The sequence below is a fragment of the Herpailurus yagouaroundi genome, unplaced genomic scaffold (assembly GCF_014898765.1).
Source record: "Herpailurus yagouaroundi ecotype Mexico unplaced genomic scaffold, PumYag 545, whole genome shotgun sequence".
NCBI lineage: Eukaryota > Metazoa > Chordata > Mammalia > Carnivora > Felidae > Herpailurus > Herpailurus yagouaroundi.
Window position 1 is genome coordinate 1,105,070 of NW_024412762.1, and position 27,160 is coordinate 1,132,229.

A 27,160-nucleotide genomic window follows, 5' to 3' on the forward strand; every position below is an offset into this window, starting at 1 on the left:
ACCATGCCAATGTCCTAGGATAGCATCTGGCCAGGATGGGTAGGGGCTGAAACCCAAGCTGCAGTGGGCAGGCAAGTGGGGGCACATTCCTGGGCAGCCAGGGCCAGGTCAGCAGGAGGACAGGACCTGTTCTGTGGCTCAGATACTGTGCCTTGAAGGATCAGTCCCCCGTCTGGGCCCCAGGCCTCTGAGGCCTACACAGAAATGGAGCTGAGGCCCAGGGAAGGCCATACTCATATCTGCCTGCCACCAGACCCCTACTCTGTTCCTGGCCCTGGGCCTGAGCAGTGTGTAAGGCTAAGTGTCCACAGCTGCCCTAGGGTCTGCCTCCCTAGGTCCTCAGGGTGTGAAGTCTCCTCAGGTTAGTGTCCTGACCTGAAAAAAAATGCTTAACTGAACATAGTTGTTGAGGTTCTGGGCCCCTGAAAACTCTTCAGGGGTCCAGAGAGATGCCTGGACCATGTCAGAACAGGTGTATCCCCTGGGTTCTGGTGACACAGGAAGGAAGAAATCACAGAATGCAGCCTCTTCTCCCAGAAGCAGGACCTCGGAGGACAACAATATGTGATTTTATAAAAAGGAAAATTGAGGCCTGACAGAAGGGAGAGGATTGACCAGGACTTCACAAACCTGGGGAATTTCAGGTATCCACAGAAAAGGCAAACTTTGCAAGGCCTTTTAGCTACACCTCACCCCTTGTGGGCCACAGCCTTGGTTGCCACTCAGTGTTGCAGGTGGAATGACCGTTGGGGACCCGGCCAGAAAGGAGGAACATGTTCCCTGGGAAAGAGAATAAACTGAGACCCTAAATAGGGACATGCTGGTGAGCTGCCAGGCAAGGTGGCCTGGCCTCTTCTCTGAGGGCATTGGGAGATAGTTCTGGAGCAGATTCAGGGACAGCCTGTCACTGCTGAGGCCTCGGCTACCCCACCTGTATTTGGCAACTACGGGAGCAAATGTGTGGCAGGCACTGAGCTCTCTCTGCCAGGCTCTGGGAGCCAGGCGTGGAGGGGTCTAGGACCACACGTTGGTGGCTGCAAGTGAAGGGGAGGGGTTCAGAGCAAGACTGACAGGAGGGGACCAGAGCACTGTCAGGAGGGCATGGGCCTGAGTAGACTTGCATACATTTGCATAATTAACACTCTCAGAGAAGAGCCTCCTACTCCCTGGTTAGGGGGTGAGTGTGAGGAGGGAGGAGGAGGAGTAAGCAAACCTCAGACCTCAATGCTACTCTGAGGCTCAGTTTATTCTCACTCTAGTCTATGGTGAGGGTCTGACACAGTGCAGTGGGGGGACAAAGGGATGCAGGTCTAGGAGAGCCAAGTTCACCCCCCCACCCCCCACCAATGAGGCCTGGCAACCCTGCAGCATCGCCTACTAATACCCAACCCAGGCAGCCCGGTAGTGGGATCCTGAGGCCCCAAGAGCCCCACTGGCAAATGACCTCAGGGAGCTAAAAATGGGTGATGACTTCACCCAGACGGGCGGGCAGGCAGGAGCGTGAGTCAGCCTGTGATCACAGGAAGGCCTGGCCCCCGTTACACACTCCTGGGCACACATGCAGATAAGGACCTAGATACACATGCATGTACCTGGTTCCTCCAACAGGGACGTATGCACATATACATACGTATGTATGAGCACCCAGCCCAGTGCACAGACCCAAGCACATCAACCCTAACAGCCCCCAGTGCACAGTGCCCACTGCCTCCGGAGGGACTTGCACATATGAACACATCCCATCACCTCCTACCTCCTATCTCTGTGTTCAACTCCCTAGACATCCACTCAACCACTCACTATGGGAGTTTCAGAGCTGGCAGCAGAGTGGGGAACCAAAAGCCTACAGTAGGGAAAGGCCCAAGGTCAACCTGATGCTCAGGCCTCTATAACGTCTTTGGGGTAGTGACATGGGATGGACTGATGACCAGCACACAGCACTCAATAGAGGCAGTTGCCCAGGGTGAATGCATCCCCTCAACTGGCTTCAAGACACTGGTCTAGGGCTGCAGGTCCACCTACAGCATACCCCAGGGACCCCTGGCCCTGCACCTGAGGTTCCCCCCTGCACCCCAGACACGGGCACCAGCCTGGACACACCACCCCTAGTCCTTCTCCATATCCCAAATCTTGCCAAATCCTGTCGACTGTCTCTTGTCACCTTTCCCCAGCCCTAACTTCATTCTTGCCCCTCTTCCTGGGACCACTGACCTGCCTCCCATTACCTACCTCCAGGGCCCAAACTATCCCCTGGCACTCCCATCCATGGTCTACCTCGTCCATGGCCCACAGGTCTGGCCCAGAGTGGGGCTTCTGTCCAGACCTGGGGTTTCCCATGGGCTCCCTTGAACTTGTGGGAGGGGCGTGGCCCAAGACTCCAAGCCCAGAGCCACAGTGGCCAGTACTCAGAAAGGTAAACCCACAACTAGTCACCACTGCTCTCGAGAGGGTCCCCAGAGGCATGGAGCTGGGCATAGCAAGAGGGCCCTAGGCTCTGTCACACACCTGGAGCTCAGCTTCCTCATCTGGAAGTGGGAAGTACCCAGGGTATCAAGGCCATGGGACAAGGGGGATAGTGCCAGTCCCACCTTTGTGGCCTGATCTAAGGAATGTGGGGAGTAGGAAACAATGTGGGACAATGTGTAGAGGGGCAGCCACCTGGGCAAAAGCCCACAACAACCTCTGAGGTACATGTGGGAATGGCAGAGAGAAGGAACAGGGATACAAGCCAAGTTATAATGGTGGAGTCTGGACTGGGGTCGCAGAGGCTCACCAACTGCACTTGATAGATGAGAACTCATGGTATGTATCATGAAAAACAAACCTCAGGGCAGGTGCCCCACCCTGTCCATGGTTTCACCTGCACAAAGGGAATGCGTTAAGGTGGGATGCCATACCTGGTTCCCACAATCCCCAGTCCTGGCTCACAGAGGGCGCAAGACAGCTGGTACTGAATAAATGAATGAATGAATGAATGAATGAATGAATGAACGAACGAGTGGGAAGAGTAAAAGAATGAAAGTGTCCCCCTGCCCCCTCCACCCCCAGCACAGTCATCACGGATAGAGTCCAAGACAATCCAGGCTGGGTCTCTCACCAGAGAGTGAGCCCTTGGCTACCACAGATGTCCTCTCTTGATGCCCACAGCCTCTGCCCAGCCCTGGCAGGTGGGGAGCTCACACCTCCACAGCAGCAGTCCACCTGCCAGGGCTTGCAGTCTACACTGAGTGGCCAAGAGGCCAGGGGGCAGTTGGTGCCCAGCAGACACCACTGGTTGCAGCGTTGCAGGGGATAGCAGGGCTGGCTTCACCCATCGCAGTTTCTCCAAGCCCAGCCCACATCCAACAGCTACACAATGGCCCCAACTCCCCCCAGCTGACCCCTACATCTCTGGGACAGTCACTGGCCAGACCCTAGGGGCCATACCAGAGATGCACAGCAAGCAGAAACCCAGCTGCCAAAGGTAGGCAGGAGTGATCTACCCCCTAATCACAAAGGGCCTGGGGCAGTTGCTCCTCCAGTCAGCCTGTTTCCCTGCCTGTTACTGGACCACAAACCCTCTGAGTACAAGGTGCGGGTAGCCCACACGCCTCCTTCCAGCTCCATCCCAGTACTGGGAGGGTGACTGACCGGGTTTCCCTCAGAGACCCCCTCCCGCCTCCGCACGTGGGCAGGGCCCTCCTCCACTCCTCCCCTCACGTGCGCTGCCGAGGCAGCCAGGGCTTCCATTAAAGCTCCGGAAGCTCCTTCTCAGGTCCCCAGAGTCAGAGCCCGCGCTGGGAGTGTGAAGGGGAGGGGAGGCCCACCAAGCTCCCCAGGGAGCAGGAGGCCTAGCCCGGCTGCTCTCTCTTGACTCGGCATCCCTCCTGCACGGAGCGGCTGCTCAGGAAGTCTCTAACCCACCACCCAAGACCTAGGCACCTGTCCTGGGCGCTGCCTTACGGTGCACCCACCCCGATCCCTGCCTTCTTCTTGGCGCGGAGTCGCACCGCCTGGGGTCCTTGCACCCGATCCCCAGAGACCTCGTGGCCCCACCCCGCGCCTTGCACACACATACACACACACACACACACACACACACACACACACACACACACACCCCACCCCCGGGCATCGCGCTCACTCCACCGCCCCTCCCGCCCCGGGCCGAACGGCGGCGCCGGTCCGAGGCACAGACAATAGCCGCCTTCGGCCGGCAGCTCCACGGAACAAAAGCAGGTCCTCCCGGGAAGGCCGGCGCCCCGCCCTCCGCCGCCGGGCCCCAGGGATGGTGCCCCCAAGCCTGGAACCGAGTTCCCTCCAACCTGTCTGAGTTCGGCCGGCATCGGGCCGGGCTCGGCGGGGGGGTGGGGGGCTCGGGTCGTTAAGGGCGGCGGCGGCGGCGGCGGCGGCGGCGGCGGCGACGGCAGCGGCGGCGGCAGCTGAACTGGGATCGGCTCCGGCGCCTCGGCCGCTCGGGCTCGGGCTCGGCGGACTCGCTCCCCGCGGGGGCGGATCTGGCGGCGGTCACGGCTAGCAGCCAATGGAGCGGGGCCGCGCCCAGGCGGGGCGGGGCGGGGCGGGGGTCGGTGGGGCGGGGCGAGGTCCCGCCCCCTACCCCCGCAGAGCGCGGCTCTGCAGCCAGGGCAGGGCCAGGGTTGCCCCTAACTCTGCGGCAGCGCGTCTGGGCTCCTCGTTCCTCTCCTCCCCACCGTTGGGGTGACATTTTCCCGCCGAGTGACTTTGGCCAAGTCCTGCTTCCCAGGACTCATTTTGCCTCCAGTATAAGAGTTCACGGGCCCCCCCCGTGTAGAATTGGGGAAACAATTCTGGCAGAGCAGGGGCCAATGCAGCCATCCTCAATAGTACAAGCTGCTCTAACTTCGATTAGTTGCCCCCTGCTGTGAAATGAGGGCTGATCAGACAGTTGTTACAACGATGTCAGCACCACAAGGCCTCTCGGGACTTCCAGATCTGGTCCAGGCCCTTGCCCAAAACCCCATGACGGACCCCCACAGGGCTCAGTTGGGGCCTGCCAAATGGACCTGCACTGATCCACTTGTCTTGGGTTCTCCCCATCAAGATACAGACGCCCCCCACTCTCTGATAGGTGTCAGAGCAGATCAAATGGGGGTGGGGAGGTGCTCAATTGTTAGGTGACCCTGGGTGAAAGCTCTTGAGGCCAAACTAGCTTCAGACACCCTCTCTTCCATGCCTTTGATCCACTGGGAAGTGGTGAGTGGGGAGTGGTATCAGAGGGTCTGGTTTAATCAGAGCTTCTCCAAACCAGGGTGCACTCCAGCCTAGCGTGAAGGTACGGCCACACCCTGGGGAGTCTGGGTGTCCTGGATGGAAACACAGACACAGAAGGCTGGTTTGGGCTGGGGCTCTCCTGGGTCATACCCTACAAAGGCAAGCCAATTACTCTTATATCATGAATAAGGGCACGAGGCTCTGAGATGAATAATAGCAAGGGCAAGCCCAAGGAGGTCCATGGGTCTGGCAAGAGAGAAGGGCAGGGCCTGGGCTTCCTGCCCCCTCCCGCTTCTCCCTAGACCCCACTCAGAAAACCCAGCCAGTCCCCCAGGGGCCACTCTTCTTCCTGGACATGTCATGTACATAGGCCATGCAGCCAGCATACTCAAGCACTCTGGGTATCCACTGCATGTGGATCTGAGCCTCAGTTTTCCCACCTGCACAGGGATGAGTTGCCCTGACCACTGGCCCCTGTATCCTCCATCCATGGCAACCTCACATGGAGCCACCTGGGATAGGAGCAGCAGCAGGAGGAACTGGACCACTCCCCTGAGGAACTTACATTTGCGCTGCTTCGGCCTTCTCCCAAATTTCACCAGCTGCTAGTGCCCCAGCCACATACCTACCTTGGCCTAACCCAGGGCTGGCAAGGTTACTAAAGGTGTTCTCCCATGAGGAGAGGCCAGTAAGGGCTGGTGAGGGCTGGTGAGGGCCAGCCCTGCTCCAGCCAGCTGTTTGGTGGGGTGGAGCTCTTCCTGCTGGAGGATTAAGGGCAGGTGGCCATGACAGTGGCACAATCTGGGGAGCATGGCAGTAGCCCTTAGCCTCTCAACCCCTGAGCCCCAGCTACCTGTCCTGCCACTGGCCCTGAGCTTCACAGATTCCAGCTTTGACCCTGAAGACCAGCTCCAGGAAGCCCTGGGCTCAGCAGGTAGGTCACTGGGCATCTCTTGCTGAGACAAATCTGGGAAGCAGTTTTGGCATCAAGGCTGCCAGGCCTAGCCAGCGGATATGGCCCCACCTCCCCCAATGTCCTGCCAGTCCAGCCACAGCCCTGGGAATACATGCTCTCTCCGATCTCACCCTGAGAAAACCATCTCCTCCCAAGAGACAGAAAACCAAAGGCTGGCTGGGAGGGCAGTGGGTGGGGAGGGGTTGGGAGGGGTGGTGGCCTGAGGTCTTTAGTTCACAGCCCCAAGGAAGCCAGGGCAGCTCCAGGCTATGGGAACATCTTTCTTGGGAGCATCAACCCTCTGGGCTGGAGGCTAAAGACCTTTCCGGCCTAGGAGGACTAGATAGAGAGCCTGGCGCCTGAAGGATGGCCTCAAGGTCACTGACTGCCACTGTCCCCATGTGCCCCAGCTGGGCTGCTCTGCTCCCCAACCACATCTGGGGGTACAGGCCTCACCCTTTGGAGTGCCTGAGATCCAGGGGGTGGAAGGGGTGGCTCTTGCACCTAGCCCCATCCTGCCTCAGGCCTGGCTTCCTATGGACTGGCTCTGTGGCCCACCTCAGCACCAGGGGCTTGGAAAGACAGCTCCCCAATGGTGGGGGCTGCTGGTGGGTCTGGGCCCTCTGGAGACATGTCTGACTGTATGCCACGCTGAGCTGTGTACGTGGATTGCCCACAGACAAATGAGAACATCAAGGCTCTTGGGGTTAAGATCACTCGCCAGGTCCCCCAACCTGACATAGGCTGTTGCTTCTGAGCCCTCCATGCCCTAGCTAGGCAAAGCTAGCCCAAATGGGTCAGTCTCAATCGAGACCAATACCTTGCTCCCTTTCTGTCCAGCCACAGAGGTCCAGGCTGCCCCAAGCTGCCAGCAGCCTATCTGGTTCCCTGGAGCTGGGGCCCAGTGACCAGAGCATGTACTGGGGGACACACTGTGAGGAGGTGTGGCTGCCAGGTTTTGGAAGGCAATGGTGCTATGCCTGCTCATGGAAGTGAGCCAGGGAAACTGAGAACACTACTGGCAGGATCCTCTAGGGTCATTCTGAGAAACCCTGAAGACTCAGTAGGCCATTGACACCCCAGGCCTCTGGGACAGGTAATGAGAAGGGGCAACAGTGGAAGTCCTGTAGGGTGGACTCCTACCCAGGGAGCCACCAGGGACAGACAGCTCTGCCCTGCCTATCACCTGCTTTGTGCCTCAGTCAATAATATGAACTGAAAAGTAACAATATGAATTGAAAAATCACACCAAACTCCAGGTATCCCACATTTTCTCATTCTGCCCCTACCACTCCATAAGCCGGTGCTCTTCCTGCCCCATCTGCAGATCAGGCACTGGGATACAGTGGTGGAAGGAGGAGTCCTGGCCATCTGACTCCTGACTTTAAAGTTCTCAGGGCCTGGCCTCAGAGCAGACAAGGCTCCATGCATCTTGGGGCTGAGTTGGGGCCTGAGCCCAGTCTAAGGGCAATGGCTGGTGGGGAAATTGAGCATTCTAGGTCACCCTCTGAGCTGCAGTCAGAGCCTGGGGCCTTGCTCGAGCCTTACCCTAGGGCTGACTCACTGATGCATGTGACGAAGGAGAATACCATGGCAAGGAGACTCCAGGACTGGCAAAACCCTCAGGGTCACCAGGGTGACCACTGAGCTGCTCAGAACAGACCTTGCCCAGCTGCCTGGGCTCTGAGGACTCACTTGAGTGGAGGGTGCCATTCTGAGGATTGGGCTGTGTCCTGCCCATTCATCACTTGGTGTCCTACACACCCAAGTGAGACTTCCAGCCCCCCTTGGGGTCCCATTTTCCTCCCCTCCTCAGAAGTCCCAGGAAGTCTTGCAATAAATCATTCAATTCAATGCTGGCTTGTGGTCCACCAAGGCCCCTTGATTGTTTCCCAACTTGGCCATTTTCACCCTTCCTGACTCACTGGGGTGTTACCTGCAGGACCAGCTGTTGCCAAGCCATCGGCAGGGGCTGCCCACTGCCCACACCACCACTGCCCACACCAGGCTGCTGGGCGCGCTCCAGCTGCAAGGCAACATGGCGCCTCTCCTGCTCCAGAGCTCGCGTCAGTCTCTCAAAGCGGGCCTCCTGCTCCTTCACTGAGGCCAGGATGCTGGCAGCTGAGTGCACGTTGCAGTCCTCCATGACCAGGATGCCGGCAGGCTGCAGGCAAAGCAGAGCATGGTCAAGGTGGGGCTGGGTGGAGGCCTAGAGAGGCCATCATAGGCCCCCTGCCCACTGCACACATAGATCATAGGACTCACTCCCAGACCAGAGCATCCAGCTCTCCAGAGAGAAGCTGCATTGATTAAATTCTAAATTAAAAGCCGTTAATCCGAGGCTGGCCAGAAGCAGCAGGCTCCCTCCCTGCAGAGTGTAGGGCTTTCAGCCGGGAGCCCCTGCTTCCTGCCAGGTTCAGCAGAACCTGAGGTTCTGGGTATCCCAGAGTCCTCTGGGAAGGGAAGGGTAGGAAGAGCTGGTGTGACAACCTCTCAGACTTCCCAGGCCCTCTGCTGTCCATAGCACATGCCAGTTCATCCCAACCTCATGGGGCTAGCACAGACCCACCTCACTGAGGCAGATGCTCTGTGGCCCAAAGAAATTGGGAAACCCATCCACAGCCACACAGCTGGTGTGGCAGAGCTGCTGTACCAGCGGGCAGGGAGACAGAAGCCATTCCATGGCCTCCTGGTGGGTCAGATACTGAGGCAGGTGAGGAGATGACACTGGTCTACAGACCAGCAGTCGGGCCTCCACTCACAGCCACACTGGCTGGGAACGAGAGTGGCATTTACCCACATGGCAGAGTAAAATTCAAGTTTAGCCTGGTTGAGATTCTGCACCCAGAAGTGGCCCATGTGTCTCACGCCTGATCTGGAGGGAGGTTGAGGGCAGGGTCCCAGGCATCTGAGGCCCAGTCTGTGGGGAAGGTCAGGCCTGCCTGGGGCCCTGCCCACTGCTGTTCCTGAGGGCCCCAGGATGGTGGGTGGGGGTGGCAGGGACTTGGCAGCTGCAACAGCAAGCCAGCACTTTCCTCGCTGCTTGCTCCCTGGCTGCCCAGCATATTTGTTTTTCATGAACAAAAAGAAGCAGGGGAAGCATGTGGAGCACAGACCCAGGGGCATGGCAGCAGGCAGGGTGCAGGCCATGCAGCCATACCACTAGGCACTGTGGTGCAGTACCCAGTCCTGCTCGGGGTCTCCTCCTGGCCCAGCCCACCCCAACCAGTTGAAGCTGACTCTGCCAGCCCCTGTGCCCCTGCACAACATAGGGCCTGAGCTTAGAGACATGGCACAGTGGGTAGCACCCCTGGAGGGCCAGCTCTGCTGCTCACTGGCCCAGGTGGAGTCAGCTTTAAGAACAGAATCCTAGAAAGGAGGGGGGTCAGTGCTGGGCCTGATCACTGGTACCAGCTGAGCGAGGGACACGGTTGGGGAGCACGGGTGTACCTCGAGGTGAAAAGACACCATAGAGCCCAACCCACTGTGAAGCTGGGGAAACCAAGGCCCATTGAAGGCAAGAGATCAACATAGGTCCCAGAAGCTGAGCTTCATTTCTCCAACACCTGTCACGCAAATAAAACCATCAGTGTGACCTAGCAGAGGGGCAGTGAAATCAGCATGGCCAGCTAGAAGAGGCAGTAGCTGGCAAGGGGGCAGGGGAGGAGCCTGGGGGGATGAGGGGAGTGAGTTATAGACTGGGTCCTCTGGCCAAGAGGGAATGGAGGACAAACAGCATGGTATGTCCATGGCTGTGGGCACACAGCCTTCTGTGCACATCCACTGCTGCCTAGGCACGGGTCCCAGACACACACGGCCCCATGCAGTGTCACGTAGGCACTAGGACTTGTGCATGGATAGACTGAACCTGGTAGCCCCAGGTGGGCATGGGTGGGGTCGTCCTCCCTGGAGGGCAGCACAAGGTGGGACAGGAGGTGGAGCCAGGTCACTCAAGCCCTTGGTTGCAGCATGGGTCTCAAGGCTCTGGGAGGTGATGATCAGGAAATCTATGGGCTTCATATCTAGGAGGTGACTTCCCTTCCTCCTTATGCCGAGACATGGGTTCCTGACTGACCTCAGGCTCCCCTTTCCTGCTCCCAGCAGGACCAGGCTAGGGCTACAGACCCTGGGGATAGCAGCTGAGGGGGCAACACTGGCCTCCAGCTTTCCTGCCCCGGCCCTCCAGCATATCCCAACTCTGAGGTCCAAGGAGTCTCTGCAAGGGGGATCTACTTACTTTGACTGCCCCCACCCACCCAGCTAGGACCCAGAAATCTAAGACTATGGTGAGAAGGTGGCCAAACCCACACTGACCTTTCCATTGCCCAGTTCTCTCAGCTGGAGCTAAATGACTGTGTGCCTCCCAGGAGACACCCCGAAATGCCAGCCAGCTTGGAGGAAGAGTGCCCTGCAGCCGTCCACAAAGAGCAGAGCCCCTGCTCTGGGGCCCATGCCCTCCACCCCAGCCCGAGGGTGTACCCCTCTGTCGGCCTGTGGGCAGGGATGCTGGGCATGGAGTCCCCTCCTCACCTGCCTTAAGTGTAGCCCTGGGGTATCCAAGAGGCATGGTGCTGGCGGGGGACATCCAGGAAGCAGGGAAGACCTAAGCCTACTTTTGTGACATGGTGGCCTTCCTGGGTCTGAGGTGCATGGCCTGTGCATAGGAGCACGTGTAGGTACAGGTGAGCCAGGCCAGCATCCCAGAGAGCAGCTTTTCGGATGGTAACTCAAATGCTATTTTTATATTAAAACAATAAATATGTGATGACATGGAAGCAAATTGTACATGAATTTTTAAGATCGACCATGAGACTGGGGCACCTGGGTGGCTCAGTCAGTTAAGCATCTGACTCTTGATCTTGGCTCAGGTCATGATCTCATGGTTTCATGAGTTTGAGTCCTACATCAGCTTTGTGCTGACAGCATGGAGCCTGCCTAGGATTCTCTCTCCTCTCTCTCTGCCCCTCCCCCACTCATGCTGTGCCCCCTGCCAAAATAAATAAATGTTAAGAAATAAAAAAAAAAGATCAACTATGAGATTTTTAAATATACTTTTTAGTTTATATACTTACATTTTGAGAGACAGAGAGAGGGAGAGCGCGAGCAAGCAAGTGAGCACAGGGGGAGAGGCAGAGAGAGAGAATCCCAATCAGGCTCTGCACTGGCAGTGCAGAGCCAGACACGGGGCTCAAATCCATGAACTATGAGATCATAACCTGAGCTGACACCAAGTCTGACACTAAACTTACTGAGCCACCCAGGCGCCCCAATGGACCATGAGACTTTAAAGACATTTTCCCCAGAGGGGTGTCGGGGCAGGGCCCAATCCTGGGGAGGGGTGGGCACCAGACTGGGAGGGCCTAGGGCAGGCAGGGAAGCACCACACTTGTGGGGTCTCAGCTTACCCTTGCTCTCCTCTCTGGCCAGTGTCATCACAGCTTCTATTCACCTGGCAAGGGTCCCACACTGTCCATTAGGTCAACCCCTCACAATCCCCACCCAGACCCCCACCGCTGGTTTGGCAGTCCTTAGTGGAGGCTGCTTCTCAGTATGCCCAACCAACCACCTGTGGAGTTGACTTAGCAAGAAGACAGGAATGAGCATGCAGTGCAGAGCCAACCTCACCTGTCCCGGGCAGGAGTGAAGGTGGTGAACCTGGGGAAAGCCTGCCCTCACCTGGACACTCCAGGAGTGACCACAGGTGGGTGGACTGCTGAGTGGATAGAGGGATGGAAGGACAGGAGGCTGGACAGAAGGAGAAATGCATGAATGAGTGAACAAATGTGTGGATAGGAGGGTGAGTGGGTGGTTGTGTAAGAGGATGGCAGTGGATGAAGAGGGCTGGTTGTGTGAAAGGATGGCACTGGATGGAAAGATGGCTGGACAGTCAGATAGGCAGGTGAATGGGTACAAGGTCATCGGGGGGTTGATAGTCAGATGGGTGGATGAATGGGTAGGCAGGTGGGTAAGAACAAGGCTCTGAAACACTACTGGGTAGAGGGAGCCTGGACCCTGAACACTCTGGGACACGACTGTGGCTAGCACTTGCTCCATCAGGAAAGCAAAGGCACGATTAGAGGAACTACGGGGAGATGCTGATCATTCCCCGGAAACCTAAACCCACATTTGATGTCTTCCTGCTGACCCAGACATTCCTCCTCATAAGGAGTCCAGCCAAACCCTGCTCCAGAAAATCAAATTATGGGGCCTGAGTCCAATCTGGGTTGAGGAATTAGAGGAATTTCCTAAGGGTCAGGACGCAGGGGGAGGCAGGCAGGAGGCCTGGGCGCCAGTCCCGACCCCTTGCCGGCCATCTGTCGGCACACTGCCAGCTGTCCCCCAAGAGGGGAGAGAGGGGACTGGCCACTGGTTGAACCTCATTCTGCCCCACTTGCCCCCCCTCCCAGATAGGGAGGAAATGGTGCAAGCAGAAGCAGAATCCAGGCCTGGTAGTGTCAAAGCCCCTTTGCCTGGGAGGGCATCATTTCCCCTACCCTCAACACTGCCAGCATGGAGACTTGCTCCCAACACTGCTGGCCAGGCCTCATGGGGAGCCCATTTTTACCCTGTCACCCCTACTGTGGTCAGATGGTACCCACAGCTGCGGGGATAGCTTCTGGCCAGCACACAAGGATGGGCACTGAGCCAAGGCTGGAGCCTGGGCCGTGGGATTCACACAGGGCGGAGTCCATGTCTGCCTGTCCCACCCAGGACTACAGTGTTGCTCCCAAGTCAGTGTAGGGCCTGGGCTGTCTGGGCAGGAGGAGGGTATTCTTAACCTCAAAGCAGTGGAAGAAATTGCCAAGGAAAGACAAACCAGCTTGACTTTGTGAAAACGAACCATTACTGTACATCCCCCCTTCCCCCAAAAAAAGGGCCACGTATTGTGGTTATGGTTTTTTGGTTTTGGTTTTTGAAGTTGACACCATTTACAGTAACATATGCAGTGAGCATTTCAGACAAAAGACAGATGATAACTTGCTTCTAGACCTTGACTTCATCACAGTGGAAGCTGGTGAGGGGCACGTGGGGACATGTCACACTAGCCCCTCTATCTCTGTGCATTTACAACCTTCCATAACAGAAAGTGGGAGAAAAAATATAAAGACAACCAAAAGACAATCAACACCTTAGGATTAGGTCTTTGTAACATCCAGCAGTAAAGTGACACCCTTCATCTATAAGGTACTCTTGCAAGTCAATAAGGAAAAACCAAAACCTCAACTCCAAGTGAGTAAAGGCTATAAACAAGGGATGTGGCAGAGCAATGAACGTGGACACCATCAAGCGTGCACACACCCTGAGAAAAGACTGGAAGGAAAGGCCTTTCAGGTCGCTGGGGCACTCTGGGCGGCAAAGTTCTGTACCCACCAGTGTTGCCAGTGCTCTGTGAGGACCCGAGTTACTGCTATAGTTGAAGGTAAGGAAGAGACGGAAAAGCAGCCACCTGCCCTAGCAGGCCAGCAAGTGAACAAGGAAGCCTGGGAATTCAGCTCCCCAGGGGCCTGAGCAGTACCCCTTGCAGACCAAGGGAAGCAGAGGGATTTTCAGGGAGCTGATAGAGCCATAATTGGATTTAGCCTGGAAATTAGATTTCCCCAGCAGAGGAGGTACCCCTGTTGCAAGTGACCAGATGCCATGGTGGGGGCGAGGGTTGGAGAGATGGCCCCTTAGTGACCTCCTGCCCCCAGGCTATCCACACAGGCACCCAGCAGCACCCATCTGATGATCATATGGAGGACAACTCACATGTGCAGGGAGAACAGTCTGGGGAGGGAGGGCTCTTCCCCTGTGCCAATGGGGCGCCCTAGGCCAAGTGCAGGCCAGGTCCAAGGCAGCACTGCTTAGCTCCAGGACAAGGGGGATGCTGAGCAGGTAGTCAAAAGGACAAGGGGGCTGTGGCAGTACTTGACGCAGGAGGCTCAGGGACACATCAGGCAGGGATACCTGTAAGGGCCCAGAGAGCTTGAAGTCTGGGAGCTGAGAGCCTGGGACTAGGAGTGACTGGGTGGCTGTGGGCTGGACATGGCAGAGGCAGGCCTCACCTGGATGCTAGTGCAGGGAGAGGCAGGTGAGTATCCCAGCTGCTTTTCCTCGGTGGGAGGCCTGAGCACAAGGGGCCACCATGAGAGGCACCTAAAGGGGTGGCCTGAGATTCCCACTGGGGCAGGTCTCAGATACTTGCTCCATGTGCCAGCTATGACACACCCCAAGTCTCCTTGGTTCCCTGGGAAGTGCCTGTCAGAACTCATGGAATGGAGATGGATAGCTCTCCCCCAGGCCCCAGGCTGGCATTCAGGGAAGTCCCCTCGCTGTCCCTCCTGTACCTGACCCAGATTCCAGCTGCAGCCATAGCCCAAGGGTGATGCCCTGCAGGTTCCAAGTGTGGGTATGGGCAGCAAGGATCCACCTCCTCTGGGGTCTCTGTTACAGCCAGTCCAGGAGCACCCCAAGGGCCCAAGTCCCCAGGGCTGGGGAGCCATGGGGCTCTAAATGGAGAGGGTGGGGACTGGCAGTCCCACTGCCCTCTCTGCTTGCACCAGTAGCCACCCACTCCACCTTGGTCATGAATGGGGAGACTGGGCGGGGGGCAATGGAATGGTCAAGCGCCAGGGTATCCTACTGTGTGGAAGCTGGCTAGTTGGCTGCTTCCAACACCAATGCCACCAAGGGAACTTGAGTGGCTCCCCCATCTCTTCCAGCAGAGACTCATACTCACACCCTCCCCAACACACACTCTATCTCAAGGACAGCAGAGCAGCATGCTGGGGCAGTGATGAGGGTTCAGGCTCAGAGTGCCACCCTACCACACTCTGGGGTGTGCAAAAGACCAAGGCATTCCTGAGGAGGGGGCTGAGGCTCACGGCTAGGCTGGGACCAAATGCAGACAGATCCGATTGGCACCAGAGCCTGGGAGCCCAGTCCCTACTGAGGGGCCAAGGGGCCCATGAAATATCCTGATAGCCCCACTGAGGTATAGCTGGGCAGCTGTCCAGCCAGGTCAAGGGCCACAGTGAGGCAGATACAGCAGTCACCCACACTGGCTACCAGCCTGTGTATACCAGGAACGCCCTTCCCCGCCCCCCCCCCACAAGATGGTGGACCCCCTTCTTCCTGGCCCCCTCTATCACCATGGCAACACCCAGGCTTCTCTGTGAGGGACAGAGCCTCTTTGTGGTGGCACAAAGCCCCTTTGAGGGGCAGTGGAGGTGCAGCCCCCAGGAGCCTGTGGCCAATAAGTCTTTGGGGGGGGGTGTGGTGAGGCAGGGCCCCTCAGCCCAGCTATCCCCCTCTTGCGTTGCAGAGCCAAGGAAGCTAGTATGGGAGAGCCTGGTGATTAGCAGCTGGAATGAAACCCCCTGCCGCAGTGCCACCTGCCCCAGCTGCCCACAGAAGGGTTCTTGGGATAAGCCCCACAGCTCTCTGCTAGAGTCTGGGGGATTTTCCATGTCTTCCTCATCATTTTGACAAGGAACACGTTCTGCCTAGATAAGTGGCTATGGGGAAACTCCTGCCTGATGGGAAACCAGGCTCAAGACCCAATGGGGACTGGGCACGGGAAGTGCTTGGTGGGCAGACAAGTCAGATGACAGCAAGTCTGGAAGCAGGTCTGCTGAGGGGGCTGCGCATGGCATCCCAGCTCATGGTCCCTCGCTTCTCTCACCTGGCTTCCCCTCCTATAGGGGGTGCCTATCTTTGCCTGCTGGCCCGGGGAGAATGCAACTGGCCCAGTTCTGTGGCCTAGCGCAGGCCTGCTGCAGAAACAACCTCAGGACAGACTTGTGTAAGAGGGAAACTGGCTATAACATAGTTTGCTCTAGGGTAGGGGAAATGAGGCCCTGAGGGCAATGTGGGCCTGGTGACAGGGACCCAGCACAGAGCACTCCTGCCCACACTCCAGTGAGGAGGCTGCCTTGTCAGGGCCCCATCCCACAGAGAGGGAGGTTCACCCTACCGGGCTCCCAGCAGTGGAACCCCTCCCCACCCCAGCCTGTAGGTCCTTGCCACCCTGACGGCTGCTGACCAGGCACTTGGCAGTGCCCCTGCATGCTGGGCACCCTGCCCGGCAGCCCTCCCCAAGCAACCTCAATCTGACCCACTGCAGCTTTGCTAACTAAGCCACTGGGGTGGGGGATCATGGCCCTGGGGCAGCAGCTGGGGGTAGAGCTGGCCCCAGGAGAGATCAATCCCTTTGTGGGCAGCTCTACGCGGGTCCCAGAGAGGCTGCCAAGGGACCAACCCTGACATGGCAGTGTCCACTGAGTCAATAAGCACCCCCTCCACCCCCACCTCTCCCTCCCTGTCTGGTTTCCCCGTCACATTCCTGCTAGCTGCTTGCGGGCACCAATGTGCCTGCATTGGACAATCATTAGCAATAGCAGGTCAGTTTTCTCCACAGCCCTGGGAGGGATGGGGGTGGTGGGGCCTATAAAGAGGGGGGCTCCCAATAAAGCCCAGCCCAGGTTCTCACTATCCTTGCTGCTGGGGCCTGGGCTTAGCAGGATCCTCCTCAGCCTCCTAAAGGAGGTTCCAGGGGAAGAGTGAGATGTGTGCAAAAGTTGGTCCCTCATTTATTCCATCTTAGGAACACTGGAGACCCTAGCAGGGAGACTCTGCCGGGCCTTTCCAGTACAGTGCCTGGGACAGGACCAACAAACACCAAGGTGGCAGGAAGACCCTCCAGGAAGACCCGAGAGGATGGCTTCAGCCATGGCCACCTGGTTCTAGATGGTTCAGAGGTGAGTGTGGGTGAAAGAGTAGAGCACGCCCTGCAGAGGGAGGTTCCAGGCCCTTCCAGCCTTGCTCCTGGCCCCACAGCATCAGAGGGCCAAGTCCCCTCTAGTCTGTTTCTGCCCAGGGTCAACAAGCATGTGACCATGGCCAGCTCAGGCCTCTCCTGGGGCCCCCAGGAACATCCCTTCCCTCCCAGAAACGTAGCTGGCTACCAGCCTTGCTGCTCCTAACCCCCTCTCCAGGCTGGGAGCCAGCTCAGCTGCTCCTGAAGCTAGGGAGTGCCCATGGCAACAGGTCCAGACACCACCAACCTCCAGCCAGCAGCAAACTCCCGCCTTTTATATGCAAATGACCCAGTGGGAAAGGGCAGGGGGCTCCACCCCACCAGCCCCAGCACAGACTTCAGGCCCTGCATGTCCTCTCTGGCTCCCCTACCCACCCACACATACCAAGAGAGCCTGCTAGGGGCTGGACTTGTCTGTGTGTCCTACCCCTGCCCAAAGGAGGTGGGAACACTGCAGAAGGCAGCTTACAGTTTGGGGGCCTCCTAAAACTCACCTGCGAGTTACATGTGAGCAGCCACCCACAGAAGCATGAACACACCCCCCCCCCAAGGATGCACGATACACCCACAGGCACATTTACACCCACCTATGCTGTGTGGTGGCTGCTGAGCTCACTATAGCTGCTCTGTGGGGCCTCACCTGCCCCACTGGAAAATGGGTGGTGGGTAGCCTGAAAGTCCTGACAGGTCCTAACTGGGGGAGGGGAAAGTAGGACTAGCACTCCTTAGCCATTGTGGCTCATGCTAAGGGTCAGCATCCTACACAGACCCCGTTACTGTCCGGAACACCTGCAAGGCTGCTGCCCCCCATTCAGACCTCTGAAGCCAGGCCTGTCTGTGGCACCACAATCTGCAAATGGCCCCAGTCTCCGGTCCACACCGACATCTCTCTGTAGCAGGTGAGGGTGGCCGGGCCACAGACCCTGGACAGAAGCACCCAGTCAGCACAGAACTGCCTACAGCACACCAGCACCCTGGGGCAAATCCTACTGCCTTTGAAGGACCTGAGAAGAGTTGCTTTTCACTAAATTACATTTAGCATATTTATTAGCACAAGTATTAGGGAATAGCTGATACATGTCCTCAAAAGGTCAAAGAGAGTGTTGAACTGATGAATTGGGAACACACCATAATGAAAAGGAGCAATCTGAAATGATGACCCAATGGAGATTTTAAACAAACAACAGCAGACAGGACACGGCAGCAAATCCGCAGAGTGAGGTAGCAGAAAGCATACTCGGGGCAGTCCTTTTAAAGCAGCAGAAAATGACAAAAAGTTGATGAAAGAGGGAAGACAGGAGATGTAGAAAATAGATCCCAGGGCTAAACTTCCACAGAACAGGAATTCCCTGAGGCAGGAAGAGTGGATCGGCACCCCACAACATTGCCAGAAACGGGGCTTTCTGTCCAGAAAACAAGCTAAGAAAAGTGTGGATATGCCTATTTCTGGCATTTTACAATTCACTCTTGGTAGGCTGATGTTTCCCCCAGTCTCCTAAACGTTTGATATCGGCTCTGCAGTATGGGAAGGACGCCCACCCTGCCTGATCTGCTGGCTGTGCAAACGTTCCCAGTACCCAGCACTGAAGTCTGGGTTCACATTCTCCACCAGGCTGTCCACATCCTGGCAGGGCTGGACATCATCCATCCCCAGATGTCAGCTGCACATCGTCTTGCCCACTCACCATCTCTTGTATTGCAGACACTTTTACAACCAGGAATAGCTGACAGCTTTGTTAAACAAGATGCCTGGCCTCCTTAAATCAAGATCTTTAAAAAAGTTAACCTAGCTCTGAAATTCCTTAAGGAAACTTCATAGTGAAATTCCTGGATTTTCAGAGTCATGATTTGCCATTCACATGATCCATCTTTCCCTGGGAGGGAACAAACATGGCTCACTGGGAGCTCACCAGATTGCCCAGAGAAGTCCAGGCTATTTCAATTGGGGGGTCACCCTACCATAGGCAGAAGCTCCAGGCAACATCCCTTGGGGTACAAGGGCTGCTGAGAGGTTGAACTGTATTTTCCAGCAATGCCCTGATATGCCATGTGCCTTAAGATGACTAGCTGTTCCTAGCAGTCCTTTGTTAGCTGCCTGTGGGGAGTATTTTTACTGTCTCAGGATATCTGTGGACTGATGAGTATAAGAGATTAGGTATTAAAAAAAAAAGAGAGAGAGAGAGAGAGAGACACTAGATATGAATCCATGAAACACAAAGTTCAGCCAAGCCAAACAACAACAACAACAACAACAACAACAAAAACCCAAACGATACACACAGATGCCTGTACACACACAAACATGAAAGTTAAGTATACGATGGATGTGTTCATTAACTAGAAGGTAGGAACGTTTTCACAATATATTTGTATATCCAATCCTTACAATGTACATTTCAAACAGCTTACAAGTTTATCAATTACACTCAGTGAAACTGAAAAAAAATGAAGTAAAACAAAGGAACATTTTAGCTATTTTAATTTTACAAATTCAGTTGCTTAAAAATAAACTTGAGGGGTGCCTGGGTGGCTCAGCTGGTTAAGCATCTGACTTCGGCTCAGGTCATGATCTCATGGTTCATGAGTTCGAGCCCCGCATCAGGCTCCGTGCTCACAGCTCAGAGCCTGGAGCCTGCTTTCGATTCAGTGTCTCCCTCTCTCTCTGCCCCTCCCCTGCTTGCTCTCTCTCTCTCAAAAATAAATAAACATTAAAAAAATTTTTTTAATAAAATTTAAAAAAGTAAACTTGAAAAATGTAAAAAAAAATTCCCAACAACACCCATCTCTTGTGTTCCATATGCCTTTTCTTTTATATTTTAAAATAAAAAAGATTATAACAGAGTACTATGAACAATTGCACACCAACAAATTGTATAACCTAAATGAACAAATTCCTATAAACACACAATCTACCAAAACTGACCCATGAAGAAACAAAACCTGAGCAGACCTGTAACTAGCAGGGAGACTGAATCAGTATTCAAAATCCTCTCAAAAAAGAAAGGCCCAGGACCAAATGGCTTCACTGGTGAATTCTACCAAATATTCAAAGAGGAGTTAACATTAATATTCAAACTGTCCCCTAAAATTGACAAGAAATGAGCAGTTACTAACCCATTCTACAAGGCTGGAATTATTACCCTGATACCAAGCCATAAAAGAAAATTATAGACCGGGGCACCTGGGTCGCTTAGTCGGTTGAGCATCCAACTTTGGCTCAGGTCATGATCTCACAGTTCATGAGTTCGAGCCCTGCATCAGGCTCACTGCTGTCAGCAGAGAGCCTGCTGTGGATCTTCTGCCCCCCTTTCTCTCTGCCCCTCCCCCCCCCCAAAATACACATTAAAAAAATTATGGACCAATATCCCTTATGAATATTGACGCAAAAATCTTCAACAAAACACCAACATACTGAATTCAGCAGTATATATATTTTTAAATGTTTATTTATATATTTTTGAAAGAGAGAGAGAGAGGGCAAGCACGTGTGCACGCACACACTGGGGAGAGGCAGAGAGAAAGGTAGAGAAAGAATCCCAAACAAAATCTGTGCTGTCAGCACAGAGTCCAACATGGGACTCAAACTCATGAACCATGACATTATGACCTGAGACGAAATCAAGAGTCAGATGCTTAACTGACTTAATTGCCCGGGCACCCCATGAATTCAAAAGTATATTAGGATTATACATCATGACCAAGTAGGATTTATTCCTAAATGCAAGGATGGCTTACCATATGAAAATCAATCAACATAATACCCTGTATATTAACAAAATAATGGGGGAAAATGGTCATTTTATTGGGGAATAAAAGACAAAATTCAACACTCTTTTATGATATAAACACAAAAAAAACTTGGAATAGAAAGAAACTACCTTCATATGATAAAGGCCATACATAAAATGTTACATCATACTACGTATGCTACACATCATAATGTCACCACAGCTTACATCATACTCAATAATGAAAGACTTAAAGCTTTTCTCTTAACATCAAGAAGGCAGGGATGCTGCTTTTGTCATTTCTGTCCAAGTCTTCTATTAAATATCTTGGATCAAGAACTACCCTACGACCCAGCAATTGCACTACTAGGTATTTATCCAAGGGATACAGGTATACTGTTTTGAAGGGGCACATGCACTCCAATGTTTATAGCAGCACTATCACAATAGCCAAAGTATGAAAAGAGCCCTAATGTCCACTGATGGATGAATGGATAAAGAAGATGTGGTGTGTGTGTATATATATATATGGATATATATATATATCCATATATATATATATCCATATATATATATATATACACAATGGAGTATTACTCGGCAATCAAAACAAATGAAATCTTGCCATTCGCAACTACGTGGATGGAACTAGAGGGTATTATGCTAAGCGAAATTAGTCAGAGAAAGACACATATCATATGACTTCACTCATAAGAGGGCTTTAAGATACAAAACAGATGAACTTAAGGGAAGAGAAGCAAAAATAATATAAAAATAGGGAGGGGGACAAAAACATAAGAGACTCTTAAATATGGAGAACAAATAGAGGGTTACTGGAGGGGTTGTGGGAGGGGGGATGGGCCAAATGGATAAGGGGCATTAAGGAATCTACTCCTGAAATCATTGTTGCACTATATGCTAACTAACTTTTTTAATTTAAAAAATGAATTAAATTTTAAAAAAAGAGGACAAAAATCTTAGATCAGTAGGCAGGAAAAAGAAATAAAAGGTATCCAAATTGGAAAGGAAGAAGTGAAATAATCTGTTTATAGACAACATCATTCATGTAGAAAATCCTCAAGATTATACACACACATACACACACACACACACACTCAGAACTGATAAACAAGTTCAGTGAAGTTATAGGGTACAAAATAAAAAAACAGAAATCACTAACAATGAGCAATTTAAAAAGGAACTTCAGAAAATGATTTTAGTTACAATAACATCAAGAAGAACAAACTACATAGGGATAAACTTAACAAAGGTGAAAAGGACTTGTACACTGCAAAGTATATAACCTTCCTGAAAGAAATTAAAGATGACATACATAAATGGAAAGATATCTCATGCTTCTGCAATGGATGACTTGGTATTGTTAAGATGTCAATATCACCCAAAGTAATCTACAGATTTAATTCTGTCCCTATCAAAATCCCAATGGCATTTTTTTTTTAATTTTTTTTTCAACGTTTATTTATTTTTGGGACAGAGAGAGACAGAGCATGAACAGGGGAGGGGCAGAGAGAGAGAGGGAGACACACAATCGGAAACAGGCTCCAGGCTCTGAGTCATCAGCCCAGAGCCCGACGCGGGGCTCGAACTCACGGACCGCGAGATCGTGACCTGGCTGAAGTCGGACGCTTAACCGACTGCGCCACCCAGGCGCCCCCCCAATGGCATTTTTTACAGAAATAGAAAACTCCATCCTAGAAGCCATATGGAATCTCAAAGGGCCATGAACAGCCAAAATAGTCATAAAAAAGAACAAAGTTGGAGGTCTCACACTTTCTGATTTCAAAATTTATTACAAAGCTATAGTAACCGAACTGTGTGGTTATAGCATGAAGGCAGACAAAGACCAGTGGAATAGAAAAGAAATAAATCCTCACATATATATGGTCAACTGATTTTTACAAGGATGCAGGAAGGAACTGTCTTTTCAATGAATGGTGCTGAGAAAACTGGATATCCACATGGAAAAGAATGAAGTTGAACCCTTATCTTACAACATATGCAAAAATTAACTCAAAATGCATCAAAGATCTAAACGTAAGACCTAAAACTATACAACTCTTAGAAGAAAACACAGGGGAAAAGATTTGTGATGTTGGATTTGGCAATGATTTCTTGGATATGACATCAAAAGCATAGGCAACAAAAGTAAAAATAGATAAATCGAACTATATCAAAATTTAAAACTTCTGTTCAACTGACACAATCAACAGAGTAAAAAAGCAATATAGAGAAATGGGAGATTTTCAAATCATGTATCTGATAAGGGATTAATATCCAAAATACATAAATAACTCCTACAACTCAACAACAAAAAACAAATAACCCAATTTTAAAAATGGGCAAAGGATGTGAACAGACATTTCTCCAAAGAAAAATATATAAATGGCGAAGAAGTATATGAAAAGATGCCCAGTCTTACTAATGTTAGAGAAATGCAAATCAAAAGCACAGTGAAATGTCACCTTACACTCATTAGATGGCTACTCTCAAAAACACAAAATAACAAGTTTTGGTAAGGATGTGGAGAAATTGGAGCTCTTGCACAGTTAGTGGGACGTAAAATGGCGTAGCCACTATGAAAATCAATACAGTGGTTCCTCAAAAACTTAAAAATAGAATTACTGTACGATCAACCAATTCCACTTCTGGTTATATATCCAAAAGAACTGAAAGCATGGTCTTGAAGACATATTATACACCCATGTTCACAACAGCATTATTCATAAGAGCCGAAAGGTGAAGCAACTCAAGTGCCTACCAATAGATGAATAGAAAAACAAAATGTGACACAGACTAATGGATCATGGACCATTATTATCAATGGAATGTTATTCCACCTTTAAAAGGAAATTTTGACACATGCTACAACATGATAAATCTTGAGAACATCATACTAAGTGAAATAATCCACTCATAAAAAGACAAATACTGTATTATTCCACTTTTAGGACGCATCTAAAGTAGTCAAATTTATAGAAAGACAAAGTGGAATGGTGGTTCCAGGGACTAGGGGGAGGAGGTAATGGGTCCACCAATGTTCATTAATGGAAACAGAGTGTGAATTTTGCAAGATAAAAAAGTTCTGGAGATTGGTTGCACAACAATGTGAATATACCTACTGATACTGAACAATACATCTAAGAATAGTTACAATGGTCAATTTTGTGTGTATTTTATCAAATAAACATTTAAAAAGAGCCATCTTGTGTAATAACTTAGAATATGCAAAACATTCTTTTAAATAAATAGATAAAAGATAAAAATTCAAGCATACATAGAGTTGACTATTTAGAAACAATGAAAAACTTATTCAGACATTATACATAAAAATGTATGGATTATAGAATGATGGTGGTCAGGGGTTGAGGGGTAGAGGAAATGGGGAAATGCAGGTCAAAGGTTATACACTTTCAGTTATAAGATGATGGTGGTCAGGGGTTGAGGGGTAGAGGAAATGGGGAAATGCAGGTCAAAGGTTATACACTTTCAGTTATAAGATGAGTAAGTTTCAGGGATCTAATGTACAGCATGGTGACTATAGTTAACAACACTGTATCGTATACTTAGTTAGAAGTTGCTATGAGAGAAGTCATTGGTTAATGCTCTCACCATAACAACAAAACAATGGTAATTATATGGGAGGAAGGATGTGTCAACTAACTTGATTATGTTTACCACAAAATGTTTACCATTTTGCAATACACATGTGTACCAAATCATCACACTGTATGCCTTAAATTACACAATATTATATTCCAATTATATCTTGACAAAGCTGGGAAAAAAATAGCCAAAGCTATACTCAGAGGTAAATTCATAGTTTTAAATACTTTCATTAGAATACAATAAAGAATGACTATGAATACGAGTACACCAGAGCATAATGAAGAAACACTAAAACATCCTTTGCAGCAAGTTTCCTAAGTTTTCTCTCTGCCTATTTCTAAAGCTCCCCCAGGTATAATACCCAGACAATTTCTAACAGAGAGAATCAACAACATAACTGATTCCAAAATAAAGAATACTCAAATGTGGTTTAAAAAAAAAAAAAAAAAGAATGAAGGGGCGCCTGGGTGGCTCAGTTGGTTAAACATCTGACTCTTGATTTCAGCTTAGGTCATGATCTCACAGTCATAGGATCTAGCCCAGCATAGGGCTCTGTGCTGGGTGTGGAATCTACTTAAGATTCTCTCTCTCCCTCTGCCCCTGTCCCCCACTTGCTCTCTCTCTCTCTCAAATAAAAAGTTGAAAAAATTTTTTAAAAATTTAAAAAGAAGGAATATGAATAAAGTCCTCAAACCAAGATTCCCATTGAAAAGACCAATGCAACTCTGACCACCTTTTACATGCCAGAAACAGAAATTTCTAATGTATAGAGTTCAGAGAGAACAGGACCTAAAGAAGATACAGAAAATTAACCTGTAAGCCTAGGATCACACTGTAAAGTTCTGTCACCAGCTCTTAGGCCCCTGCACACACAAAACAGACACAATAAATCTAAACCTTCCCCTGCTGCCACAAATGGTACCAAAGGTGAGGGGGTGGGCAGTGGGGACACAGACCACCTTGGCCTCTGCTGGATTACAGGCCAGAGCGGAGTGGCAGCCACCATGGCACCTGGCAAGCAGCAGGTTTCTGTTGCAAGAAGGAAGCAAGGATGAGCAGCTGGAAAACAGTATCCACACCAACAGAGTACTGTGGCTCCCGTGCAGGGGCTGTACTGAGGAATCACAGCATGTGCTCTATGCTGAGGCCAATTTTTGCAAGAAACTGGAGAAATTTCAGGAGAAGGACTGCCTCAGGCCCCTGAAGGCTCAAGAGAATGCTGCCTTGCTGAGGGCATCTCTACATCTAGAATGATGCAGAGAGTGAGTTTACATAGACCCTCACTCAGGCAGACCCTGCTGAGTCTGGAGGTGGGTGTGGCAAGAAGCAGGGCTGCTGCTGTCACAGGGACCAGGTATGGCTTTTATCCTGAAGGCAACAGGGGGATCTCATGTGAGGGAGAAACCAGACAAATATTTGCTGAAGGAGTCAATAAGAAAACCAGGCCCAGCTCAAAAGCTTTCCCTGCCTCCCAACCAGCTTCAAGGAAGGGATAGCTGACACTCCTCCACTCTCACCCAGCCCCCTCCTCCCACCCAAGGCAGCTGTTCTTAGACCAGGGGTCTTGTCTGAGGTTCACTCCTCCTGCTCATCGACTGTGGGGGTTCTCTAAGCAAGCAGAGCAGGACAGCTGGAGTCATGGAAGGGGGACAGAGTTACCAGGAGCAAGGGGGACGTGCCTGCCTGCGTGCTAGGCCCAGGCTTCCCACAGGGCACGAGGCTTCTGCCTGTTACAGATGGCCGCCTTCCCTGCACCATGCCCCTGAGGAATCGCCCACCCCCACCCCTGGCAACACTACACCTCTGGATGTATTGGCCCCATAAAGACAAGAGCCTGCAAGCAGAAAGGCTTAATTAAAAATTAACCAATGCCCTTGTTTCAAAGGTTTGGCAAATAAATGTCTGGAATTATTTCCTCAAATACAAATACTGAGATAGTCTCATTATAACCAATAGCTCCCTACAGATAGGCAAATGCCAGAGAACTGTCACCAAGAAGACTGGAAAGGGGAGGATGCGCTTGCCTGGAGCAGGCCTGGGAGCAAAGCCCAGCTCTGCTTGCTGAGCCTCAGTTTCCCCATCATAATCCCCCACCCCCTTGCTGGGAGGCCTAAAAGAGAAGATGGTTTTGGTCCCACACAAGTCCCTGCCTCAGTTGTGGTCCTAGCCATGGCCTGCCCACCCTGGGACTCTGGACAGATCACCTGCCACCCTGGGTGACAACGAGCCTGACACTAACCCTGGACAGATGGCAGGTGAGGCTGATAGTCTGTGCCCATTGAGGGGGCAGGGAGCAAAATGGGGAACTTTGGTGCCATAGTCATTTGGCTTCTGTGGTTCAGTCTTGTGGCCTCTCCCAGCCCTTCAGGCACACCCAAGGGAGCCTGGGCCAGCAGGATCCAGGAGGCACTTCCCTTGGCCTTGATCTTGGGCCTGGGGTGTGGGAGGTGAAGAAAGATGCTGTTTTGTGAAGGGTGGGCCTTGCGGGGGCTGAGACCCCTTTATCTACACCATCCCAGACTCCTCAGTGGCCCAGGCCTCACTTTCCCCATCTATATACTTGGTGCCCCCCACCCCTAGGCACTGTGGCTCAGATCCCATGGGCAGCAATGGCCCATGGGGGTGCCAGCATCTCCCTCCAGGGCAGCAAGTGAAGGCCCTGGGAGCATGGGATGGCAGCATCTCTGCAGCCTCATTATCTTGCAAAATGCAGAGAGCAGCAAGTACATTCAGACGAATGAATGGCCTAATTAGGATTTCACAGAGAGTGAAAATATTTTGAAAAGAGAAAGTTTAACTAAAGGCATATTCAAAATACCA

The 27,160-nt window shown here is 52.1% G+C and overlaps 1 protein-coding gene across 8 annotated transcripts in view; it reads right to left on the reverse strand.

Annotated features, from left to right (window-relative positions):
• ARVCF (ARVCF delta catenin family member) overlaps nt 1-27,160 on the reverse strand; it is a 49,766-nt gene that overhangs the window by 13,399 nt on the left and 9,207 nt on the right. For 7 of the 8 annotated variants that reach the window (XM_040465060.1, XM_040465056.1, XM_040465053.1 and 4 more), the window contains exon 3: nt 8,124-8,351. In XM_040465060.1, coding sequence (XP_040320994.1) covers nt 8,124-8,333 — 210 coding nt within the window. In that variant the 5' untranslated portion in view covers nt 8,334-8,351. Of the gene's footprint in view, nt 1-4,304; nt 4,465-8,123; nt 8,352-27,160 lie in introns of those variants that run through there. The other variant, XM_040465059.1, reaches the window with a different exon arrangement.